The sequence below is a fragment of the Sorex fumeus genome, unplaced genomic scaffold (assembly GCF_029834395.1).
Source record: "Sorex fumeus unplaced genomic scaffold, SorFum_2.1 ptg000007l, whole genome shotgun sequence".
NCBI lineage: Eukaryota > Metazoa > Chordata > Mammalia > Eulipotyphla > Soricidae > Sorex > Sorex fumeus.
This window is the reverse complement of record NW_026606064.1, coordinates 3,002,129-3,013,668: the sequence shown is the minus strand read 5'-3', so window position 1 is coordinate 3,013,668 and position 11,540 is coordinate 3,002,129. Positions and strand designations below refer to the sequence as shown.

At 46.6% G+C, this 11,540-nt stretch overlaps 1 protein-coding gene across 3 annotated transcripts in view; it reads left to right on the top strand.

The window, feature by feature from the left end:
• The window catches only part of ZDHHC5 (zinc finger DHHC-type palmitoyltransferase 5), a 27,985-nt gene extending 16,609 nt beyond the window's left edge, over positions 1-11,376 (top strand). For all 3 annotated transcript variants that reach the window (XM_056132388.1, XM_056132402.1, XM_056132394.1), the window contains exons 4-12: positions 2,277-2,434; positions 3,192-3,364; positions 3,497-3,599; positions 4,329-4,420; positions 4,950-5,082; positions 5,882-6,002; positions 6,412-6,524; positions 7,651-8,510; positions 9,459-11,376. In XM_056132388.1, coding sequence (XP_055988363.1) covers positions 2,277-2,434; positions 3,192-3,364; positions 3,497-3,599; positions 4,329-4,420; positions 4,950-5,082; positions 5,882-6,002; positions 6,412-6,524; positions 7,651-8,510; positions 9,459-9,624 — 1,919 coding nt within the window. In that variant the 3' untranslated portion in view covers positions 9,625-11,376. The remainder of the gene's footprint in view (positions 1-2,276; positions 2,435-3,191; positions 3,365-3,496; positions 3,600-4,328; positions 4,421-4,949; positions 5,083-5,881; positions 6,003-6,411; positions 6,525-7,650; positions 8,511-9,458) is intronic.
• Positions 11,377-11,540: the final 164 nt, after the last annotated feature.

Genomic DNA, 11,540 nt, shown 5'->3' with positions numbered 1-11,540 from the left:
TAACAGTTGCTTATTGGGAGAGAGTGGGAGGGTCTGTAGTAGTCCCAGCATTTCTAATATGGAGTCATCCAGTCGAGTTACCCACTTAGTGGAGTGCTCAGACCCACAGGCCATGACTTCAGAGTCTGCGGCTCTGTGACATTTGAAGCATGGGCATTAAGATTTTTTTTTTTTGTAATCCAAGATTACAAAAGAACCAAGATAAGACCCAACTACATTTGACATTTTAATGGTGAGCAAAGGAGGAGGTGCCATTGAAGTGGGACTGGATAAGACAGGTCGGTGATAGGAGAAAGTAGACAAATGGTAAATAAGGAAAAGCTATCAGGAATCTGATAGTTGACTTTTTTCCTGAAGTAAAAACAGATTTTATTTGGAGGTTTTTAGGAAGGAGGAGGAGGGAGAGAAAGTGAGAGAGAGTAACATGCTCAAGAGAGAACGCAGGCTTCTCCAAGGGCAGAAGGAACTCCTGCACACATCCCAGCATTAGACAGGAAAGCATGAAAGTACACATCTCAAGAGGGGAGATGTGGGCGCAAGCAGGACATGGAGTCGGGTAGCATATGTGCCTGATAGTTGACTTGAGCAGCAGCTAGATTTCCACAGGGGCTGGGGCTTTGGCTCTGCCATAGAGTGCTTGCCTTGTATATGTGAGGTCCTGGGTTCATTTTCCTGGCGCAGCATAAAATGAAAAGAAAAAAGTTAAATCCAGTAAGTTTTATTTTTGTTCTTGGGCACTGTGGGGCAGAACTTGGAGGCTATTCCTGGCACAGTGCTGGGGAATTAAGCTATGTTTCCTATGGCTGTAGCGATAGCACAGCAGTAGGGCATTTGCCTTGCAAGCCTTGCTGGCCCAGCTGAGCCGGGTTCGATTCCTCTGCGCCTCTTGGAGAGCCCGGCGAGCTACCGAGAGTATTTTGCCCGCACGGCAAAGCCTGGCAAGCTGCTGGTGACGTGTTTGATATGCCAAACACAGTAACAGCAAGTCTCACAATGGAGACGTTACTGGGCCCGCTCGAGCAAATTGATGAACAACGGGAGGACAGTGCTGCAGTGCAGTGCTTCTTATGCACACACCCCAGTGCTCCAATAATTCTCTTAGCTGCGAGTTGAAAGGACACACAGGTAAAGAGACAGAAGATGTCTTGAGCCAAAAGACAATTCTGACATGCGTGGAGTGAATTGATAAGAGTGATGGTTGTGAGGGGGTTGACAGACACACACACATACACACACAAACACACACACACACAATCTTTTGGCAAGAGTTTTGTGCAAGAAATAATACTGGATCACTGTAGTTCACTTAGATACTTCTAGATGTCAAAGTCACACCAATTCATATGTTGCACTTTGATATTTTAAATTATCTTCTGTTTTGTTTTTGGTTCTAACCTGGCAGTGCTTGGCAGCTCTGGCTCTCTGCTCTGGGGTTGCTTCTGGTGGTGCTTGGAGAACCATGTGATGCTGGAGATCGAACCTGGGCCTCATGCATGCAAAGCAGATGCTCAGCCTATTTAGCTTCCTAGCCCTAAATTAGAATTTTTTAAAAAAGCATAATTCGTGATAAAGTCAGTAATGTCAGCATCTCCTTATCAGAGCCACCTCTGGGTCAGGCTTGCTTTGTGTGCTGGCGATCAAACCCAGGATTTTGTATGCTTTCCACCACTGAGCTAGATTCTGGGGCGCCCTGAATTCGATTCTTTGGACTTCATTTCTTCCTGATGAATAAATGACTTCCTCATCATCCCCATACTGTTGTATGGGAGCTGGCAAGTTTGAGTTCCTGGTTAGTAGCCTCATCTGTGAGACAGATTGGCATTCTTGAAGCCAGAGGCTGTATTGCCTTTTTTTTTTTTGTGGTGCTAGTTATCAAATTTAGGACCTTCCATATGCCAGGGAAACTTCCCCTCAGCTGCAGCTCTGTTCTCACATGCCCTGTTGGAGTCTAGTTGCATCTCATGTGCCTAGCATAGTTCTGGCATCATCAGGGTCGAACCCAGGTCAACCTTATGCAAGGCAAGTGCTACCCCCCATCCCCCCGTACTATCTCTCCAGCTCCTTGACATAGTCATTTCTTTTTTTTTGCTTTTTCGGTCACACCTGGTGATGCTCAGGGGACTTGCTCTGCACCTGGTGATGCTCAGGGGACTATATGGAATGCTGGGAATTGAACCCAGGTTGGCCACGTGTAAGGCAAACGCCCTACCCGTTGTACTATTCCTCCAGCCCCTGACATAGTCATTTCTTAATTGATTTTGTTTCTCTCTCTCAAGCTGAGGAGGATGAAGATAAAGAAGATGACTTCCGAGCTCCCCTTTACAAAACAGTGGAGATCAAGGGGATCCAGGTGCGCATGAAATGGTGTGCCACCTGCCGCTTCTACCGTCCTCCGCGGTGTTCTCACTGCAGTGTCTGTGACAATTGTGTCGAGGTAAGAGCCTGTGAGTGGGTTCAGTCTTGATTTAACCCGTTACCTTTTCTCTGTTCATACAGTAAAACTTGAAGTTTTAAAGCTTGCATTTTTGATGTTGGTTGAAATTCAGTCCTGGCTAACTATATGGCTAACTATCTGGGATGTATGTCCTAGGTCCATAAAAAAAAAGCGTTAGCACTATACACGCTAACTTGGTTGTATAAGAGGAACCCCAAAGTGGTCAGAGGCTTTTCAGACACTAAGATTCCTAGCTTCAGCCTTCATTCCTTGGCTCATCTTTTTATTGTTTTTGTGCTTGCTTTGTGTTCTCTAGCTACCACTGCATCATGCTGTAAAATTCAAGTTTAACAACTGTATTTCTTCTTTTGCTTGTCCTTCTTCTGCATCCCTTATTTTAAAACAGTTAACCCTTCAATTGTTATTTATCTGTATCGTTATCTTCTGGATTTTCCTTCCCTATGCCTCTGTGAATCTTGATGTTTTTGCACAGCCTTTAACATTGTCTCTTTTAGAGTTCCTTGGCCACTATACTTAGAGATAAACTTTTTAAGAGATGCCCTTGGTTTTCAGTTAACCTTTGGAGAGTTTCCTTACTAAGTCATAGAGCGTGATGTGCTCCATGAGTTGGTTTTCAGTTTTGTGACTTACGTGGTGAACTTGATCACAAGTAAATAAGTTTGGTCATTTGCTCCTCTTCTTGACAGAAATAGTCTAATGCTGTGGTCCAAAGATGTCTTTCTCTTTTTGCCCTTAGGAATTTGATCATCACTGCCCCTGGGTGAACAACTGTATTGGTCGCCGGAACTACCGTTATTTCTTCCTCTTTCTCCTTTCCCTGACAGCGCACATTATGGGTGTGTTTGGCTTCGGCCTCCTTTATGTCCTCTACCACATGGAGGAACTCTCAGGGGTGCGCACAGCTGTCACGTATCCTTCAAGTGTTGTGGATTATGGGAGTGGGGTGGTAGGGAGAACGCAGAATTGAGTCCTGAGGTAGTGCGGGCCAATGGGGAAGGGGCCTGCAGCATCCCTCTGTTCTCCTTGACTGTCTGGCTTCAGAATGGCAGTGATGTGTGTGGCTGGCTTATTCTTCATCCCTGTAGCTGGCCTCACAGGATTTCATGTGGTGCTGGTGGCTAGGGGGCGCACAACCAATGAACAGGTATGGGGAGGAGTGACGGTCACCCCTTAATTCTCTGATTAGTATGGAACTGGAGAGAGGTACTTAATGAATACTTTCGTGATGAGGTAGCCATGTTTCTCCTTTAAGCATTAGAACAGAGTTCTTAGTTAAAACACTTCCAGAATGACTTCCTATGTCCGGAATGCCCAGTTTCGGCTCTGTGCCTATAGAAACAGGCTAGCCCTCAAGAAGTTTACAGTGCTACTTAAAAGTTACTTTTGGGGGCCAGAACGATAGCACAGCGGGTAGGGCCTTTGCCTTGCATGTGGCCGATCTCGATTCAATTCCCGGCATCTTATATGGTCCCCCGAGCACCGCCAGGAGTAATTCCAGAGTGCAGAGCCAGGAGTAACCCCTGAGCATCATCAGGTGTGACCCAAAAAGCAAAAAAAAAAAAAAAAGTTACTTTTGTACACAGAGTAATAGGTGACCTGTTTACATGCATATATATTAACTGCTTGCATATTTATTAACTACCTTAGATCACAGTATTCTTAGAACATTTTATCCCCCTTTTACCTGAGGGAATTGATATTGAAGGTCAGATAGCTGCTGTGAGCTAGATGTAGGATTTGAACTGAGGACTCTGACTTAGTTTCTGTGATTAACCATCACAAGAATAAACTTGAGGGTAGGATTTAAGTGTTTGGTCTTTGGAAGTCTAAGTCCCATCATCTGATTAATACGGCGCTTCTTTCCTCCCTCTAGGTTACGGGTAAATTCCGGGGAGGTGTGAATCCCTTCACCAATGGCTGCTGTAACAATGTCAGCCGTGTGCTCTGCAGCTCCCCAGCACCCAGGTATATCATTTCCCCTTTGGTCTAAGGTTCATTCTCCATCGAACATTTGTCTGCAGGGTTGTGTGGGTAGACGGGAGGTCGGGTTGGAGATTGCTTTTTAGGGAGAGTTCTCTTCATAATGAGAGTTCTCTTCATAAACACGTGACATTTTTCAGTGGGTCCTGAGTTCAGCTGATAATCCTCAGGTTTGAGGGTTGCAAGTTGAGTACATGGGCTGAAGAGATTACAGTAGGCAGGGCACTTGCATTGCAAGTTCAAGCGCTGGCATCCCACTGTCCCGTCCAGCTCACCCTCCAGTCTCCATGAGCATGACCAGGTGTGGCTCCAAAACACAGTAACAACCAAAAGAAGAAAAGTTGAGTATATTTTACTTCAGAGAATGTAGTGCTGCGGTTTTTTTTGTAGAATCACGTAAATCAATTTAGTATCGATCTTTTCATGGACTTGGTAGGATTGTTACTGTTTGTATAAAAATGATTGACACATTTTACAACAAGTGAATGAAAGTACTCTTATTCTTAACATTCAGATATTTGGGGAGACTAAAGAAAGAGAAGACAATTGTAATCAGACCTCCCTTCCTTCGACCAGAAGTGACAGATGGACAGATAACTGTGAAGATCATGGACAATGGAATCCAGGGAGAGCTGAGGAGAACCAAGGTGAGGAATTTAGGGAGTTAAAATTAGGTAACCTGGGGGTTCTCACGCCAAACAAAGAATGAAACTTGCTTTTGATTTATATCTCTATTCAGTATTTATCATCTTATTTTTATTAAAATACAGGGGCTAGAGAGTATAGTGCTTGTCTTGCACAAGGCCGACTGAGGTTAGATGCCTGGCATCTCTTACAGTCCCCTGCCAGGAGTAATTCCTGAATGCAGAGCCAGGAGTAACCCCCGAGCAGTGCTGGGTGTAGCCCCTAAAACAAAACAAAAATTAAATGCATACCTTATTATTTTCATGCCTTCATAGGACTTATATAGAAGCTCTCAGACGGTAGGAGCTCAACAAGTAGTTGGTGATGATAAAGGACAAGTTACTGACCAAATTAAAGCCCTCGTTGATTGTCTTTGTCCCATTCTATCTGTAAACACTCTTCATCTTTGAGTCCTAACTTGGAAGTAATTGACTCCAATACCCTCATATGCTAGGCTGGAGTGATAGCATAGCAGATAAGGCATTTGCCTTGCATGTGGCCGACCCGGGTTCGATTCCTCTGCCCCTCTTGGAGAGCCTGGCAAGCTACCGAGAGTATATCGCCTGCACAGCAAAGCCTGGCAAGCTCCCCATGGCGTATTTGATATGCCAAACACAGTAACAACAAGTCTCACATCGGAGACGTTACTGGGCCCGCTCGAGCAAATTGATGAACAACAGGAGGACAGTGCTACAGTGCTACCCACATATATCAGTTTAATACTTGAAGTTTTTGTAATGCCTAGTTTTCTTCTTCATCCAGTCCAAGGGAAGCTTGGAGATAACCGAGAGCCAGTCTGCAGATGCAGAGCCACCACCTCCTCCTAAGCCGGACCTGAGCCGGTACACGGGCTTACGGACACACCTGGGCCTGGCTGCTGAGGGTAAGGGCAGCTGTAAGAATGGGTGGTTATTCGTGAGCTTAGGAAAGCTAGTGTAGGGCCTGGAACGTACCACTTTTTTTGTCACTAAGAATACTCAACAGGTGGGTCCTGCGCCATTTCTTCGGACAGCCAGGAGAAAAGGGGTGCCATTGAGCTATTGGCAGTAAATTGGATGTTTGTGGGAGGAACTCTAAGCTTTTAACAGATCCGAGGCTATCCTAGAACTTGTTTGGTGCAATTGTTCTCTTTGAATTCCAGACTGGTCTTAGTCTTAAGTCTTGATTTCAGAAAAATCATTCCTTTCTTTTCCTTGGTAGATTTTTTCCTATCTTGTTCTTCCCTCTGTTTTTTGAACTCTGGTTAGATTAGAACAATTTGTAAAGCGACGTCTCTATTTTTCCCCCCACAGAGAGCAGCCTCTTGAGCAAGGATAGCCCCCCGACACCTACCATGTACAAGTATCGGCCAGCCTACAGTAGCAGCAGTGCATCAGCTGCCATGCCTCATTCTTCCAGCGCCAAGGTACTGAGTGTCTTAAGTAGGGCTGTAGTCTGTGACATCTATTTTTGGGAAAAGAAGGTTGGGAGAAAGGAAGGAATGACAGAGGGATGAGAGGAAAACCAAAGGCAATTTTTACTAATTGTTTAAAAAACAAAAACAAGGGGCTGGAGTGACAGCACAGCGGGTAGGGCGTTTGCCTTGCAGACAGTCGACCCAGGTTCGATTCCCAGCATCCCATATGGCCCCCTGAGCACTGCCAGGAGTTAATTCCTGAGTGCAGAGCCAGGAGTAGCCCCTGTGCATCGCGGGTGTGACCCAAAAAGCAAAACAAACAAACATGAATCACTTTTTTTTTAAAGAGGTTTGTGGGCCTTATTTTTTGATTTGGTTTTGTTTTTAGGCCACATCCAGCTGTGTACAGGGCTTACTCCTGGCTCTGCACTTAAGTGGTGGTTGGGAAACCATATGGGGTATTGGGGATTGAACCCAGGCTGTCTGTGTGCAAGGCAAATGCCCTACCCACTGTAAGGTCACTCAGGCTCTACTAGTTGTTAGCTTTTGATGTCTTATCTGAATTCAAAGCCCACCGCTGATACCATGAGAAATTTGATTTTGTATACCTTTTCTCTTCTCTCTCCTTGGTTCGTTTATTGTGGCACTGGGGATTGCAAATGGTGTGTGTCCAGGATTTCACTCAGCATGTGGATTGGGTGGTGCCTGGGGTCAGGGTTCAGTTCAAGGACTCGTTGAAGGCAGTCGCCGTACCACTAAGCTATAACAAGGCCCTTAATTTATGTATCTTATAATGATATATTATTGTTTATTCCAACTCATAAGCTTGCATAATGGCTTAAAGATGTATTGTGTGTGGGTGTTCAAGAGGTACTGCAGCAGGTCGGACATTTGCGACTGACCTGGGTTTGATCACAGCACATTTATGTTCTCCTGAGGCCCAGCAGGAGTAATTTCTGAGTGTTGGAATAAGTCTTGAGCACTGGTCCACATGGCAAAACCAAAACAAAACAAATACCATGTAATTTTAAGCGTATTGATACGGCTAACTACTTTTTAGTGATTCCTTGGGCTCTGGGCTTTGAGCTCTTGACAAGAGGGGGAGCATTAAGAACTGTTTCACTTCCTCCCTTAGTTGAGTCGTGGAGACAGCTTGAAGGAGCCAACTTCTATCGCCGAGAGCAGCCGCCACCCCAGCTATCGCTCAGAGCCCAGCTTGGAGCCCGAGAGCTTCCGTTCTCCCACGTTTGGCAAGAGTTTTCACTTCGATCCTTTGTCCAGTGGCTCACGCTCCTCCAGCCTCAAGTCGGCCCAGGGCACAGGCTTTGAATTGGGCCAGTTGCAGTCGATCCGTTCAGAGGGCACGACGTCCACCTCCTACAAGAGCCTGGCCAACCAGACCCGCAATGGCAGTCTCTCATACGACAGCCTGCTCACTCCTTCCGACAGCCCTGATTTTGAGTCCGTGCAAGCAGGGCCTGAGCCAGAGCCGCCTTTAGGCTACACGTCTCCCTTCCTGTCAGCCCGGCTGGCCCAGCAGCGGGAAGCCGAGAGGCACCCACGTTTGGTGCCGACCGGCCCAGCACAGCGAGAGCCCTCCCCTGTTCGGTACGACAATCTGTCGCGCCATATCGTGGCCTCCCTCCAGGAACGAGAGAAGCTGCTCCGCCAATCTCCCCCACTCCCAGGCCGCGAGGAAGAACCAGGCTTGGGGGACTCAGGCATTCAGTCCACGCCGGGCTCAGGCCATGCCCATCGCACTAGTTCCTCCTCAGATGATTCGAAGAGATCGCCTTTGGGCAAGACTCCACTGGGACGCCCAGCTGCGCCCCGGTTTGGCAAGCCAGACGGTTTAAGGGGCCGGGGACTAGGGTCCCCTGAACCAGGCCCATCTGCCCCATATCTGGGTCGATCTATGTCTTATAGCAGCCAAAAAGCCCCACCTGGCGTGTCCGAGATGGAGGAAGTGGCCTTGCAGCCATTATTGACGCCCAAGTAAGTATTAGTTTCTCTTTAAAATTTGCATTTTGCATTTACATTTGCGTGCAAGTGGACCCAGGGATGTTCTGCCTTCGGGTAGTTCATTTTCACTCAACATTGGCATATTGGCTCTTTTCATCTGGGCCACCCCATCAACAGACTATTAATGCTTTTTTTTTTGCATTTTGGGTCACATCTGGCAGCGCATAGGGGTTATTCCTCGCTCTGCACTCAGGAATTACTCCTGGCAGTGCTCAGGGGACCATATGGGATGCTGGGAATCAAACCCGGGTTGGCTGCTTGCAAGGCAAATGTCCTACCCGCTGTACTATCGCTCCAGCCCCGATGCTTTTTTTTCTTGGCTTGTCTTCCTAAAAGTAATTATTTGTTACTATAGCAGAGGGATCAGATTTTATTAAAACAAGTTCATAAAAGAGCATGTTTGGATGAGAAATACACATGTAGAAAAACTTCAGACCGAAGGCCTGGGTGTAGTCAGGATCACCTTGGCTCTTCTATGGCTCTGGGGGACTAATCTTGTAACCCCAGGCTTGCCTTGGGTCCTTCCTAAGCCACTGGAGTATCCCAGTAATAGCAGTTTGAGCTGTGTACTGTGTGACCTTGAACTTGGCCAAGCATGTCCTTTAAGCCACTAAACCATCTTCCAGACCCCCAAAACATCTATTTTGTGGGTGCTTGGTTTTTTTTTTTTTTTTTGGTTTTGAGGTTACACCCAAGGTGCTCAGAGCCTTGTCCTGCCTCTGAATTCAGGGCTGACTCCTGGAGGGGTTTGAGGGACCATGTGGGTGCTGGGAATCAAACCCCGGTGGGTGGTGTGCCAGGCAGCGCCCTACCAGCTGTACAACTGCCTTGGCCCCCAAAACATGCATTTTCAACTGACTTTCTTTTTTTGTGTGTGTTTTGTGTACTACTTGTGACACCTCTTTCTTTCCTCCCCTCCAGAGATGAAGTACAGCTCAAGACCGCCTACAGCAAATCCAACGGGCAGCCCAAGAGTATAGGCTCAGCCTCTCCTGGCCCCGGCCAGCCACCGCTCAGCAGCCCCACGAGGGGAGGAGTCAAGAAGGTGTCGGGGGTGGGTGGCACCACCTATGAGATTTCCGTGTGAGCCTTCGGCACCTCCCTCCCCCTCACCTCTGCACCTACACCAAAGGGCCCCAGGTGGCCACCTTTCTTTCCTCAAGGGGTTCCCCTCCCCTGCACGGACATTGTTTAAACCACCGATTCCGAGAGGATGAGGAGCGTTTTATAAAATGCAGTGGGGTCGGGGAGCCGTCGGAGAGTTGGGGCCCTGAGACTGGGGTAGCAACCCCCTTCACCTTTTAAGACCTTCCTTCCCTTAACCCCTGGACCAGACTCAGTGGACATTTGTGCAATTGCTCGCCCTGGAGGGAACCAGATCATTTTTAAACCAGAAATAATTTTTTTTATTATTGTTACGGATTCTATTTTTTTCCTCTTCTGCGTTACCAGGTGTGTGTGTACATATATATATATACATATATATATATTATAAATATCAAAGAAATTATATATCTATCCTGGGATGGGAAAATGAGGGAGGGATATGTATAAGGAAGGGGAACTTTTACTCTTCCTATTCCTCAGACGAGCAGGAAAAGAGGGAAGACACTAAAGTCTTTCTTTGCCCCATGGGTCCCTCTTTTGTCCCAGCTACCTACTAAGGAAATAGCACCCTCTCTGTTGGTGCTAAGTGATAACAGAAACCTGGGGAGAGGCGAGTCTGGGGTCATCTTGGTCAGGAGGGAAGGACTTGGAGAGGAGAAGTAGTTTTCTAGGCGCATTGGCACTTAGTTTCCCCAGGAGAGGAGTCAGAGCCCCGCCGTGGTGTGGGGAGATCAGGAAGAGCTTGGCCCAGCTCCGGAAACAGTTCTGGGTAGTCCCCACCTTTGTGGGGGAGGGATTACGGTGGGCTGTTTAACTAGCCTCTCGGCCTTCCCCCAGCTCACACAGTTAACAAATCCAAGGCCAGGAATGAAGAGTCCAAAAAGCAATATTTTTCATCACATGCCAAAAACTGGGGATAGTGAGAAGGAGTGGCAGGCCTAGGCCCTCCGATTGTCCCTTGGGGGTGACCCCTCAGCCCACCTCAGAATGGTGCTGGGTGGAGGGGCTACCTGGGTTCTAACCTCTAGATAGGGGAGACCCCAGCCTCTAGACAGAGGCCCTTTTATTTTTTACTCTGATTAGCCATTTTAAACCAAGAAGGAATAAAAAGAAATCCTGATCTAAACCAGCCCCCCCGACTTGTTTATTTTGTCTGGTTAAGGCAGGGTGAATGACGTCTGGTGGGAAGTTATAAAGAAAACTCCTAAGCTGCTCTCGTGCTGGTCCATTTTTGGACAGGTACATTAATGACAACGATTTTCCAGATTCTCTTTTTACTTACGTGTTTTAATTTAAAACTCCTTGAAATCTTTTTGCCGCCATCAAAGCTTCTTATCATTTCAAAGCTTAGGGAAATCTTGCCTGTGCCATAGTTGTTCCTTACTTTGTCTCTGAAAAGTAATTTTGGTTGTAGCCAAAGATGAGACACAGTGGGTGATCAAAGTATGAAAGCCTATTAAAGGCTGATTGGATATATGGATGATAGTTTGGTTTGTGAAAGTAAGGGCCATGTCTTTTTTTCCCCCTCTTCTTTCCCCTTTTGGTGGTGCTGGGGATTGAACTCAGGCCGCTTATATGCAAGGCATATGCTACATGAGTGATGTTCCGCCTGTGCCCTGGGATTAAGTGGGCATCAACAGACATTAAATCCCAAGAAACTGGCTGGAATCCTTTATGTTCACTGTCTAGAACCTAAATATATTAAAATCTTGCTCTGAAATCATGGATTAAAGTGAGCTAAATGAGTGGTTTACTGTCTGATTTCATAGCAACAATTTTTAAATGTTGTGTCAAATTTAGCATAAAGTCACTACATTGGATTTCTCATGGATGTTTTGTTATTTGGCCCGCTATAAAGATTGAGGGGTGTATTTTATATTTTGCAAGTTCAGGCTT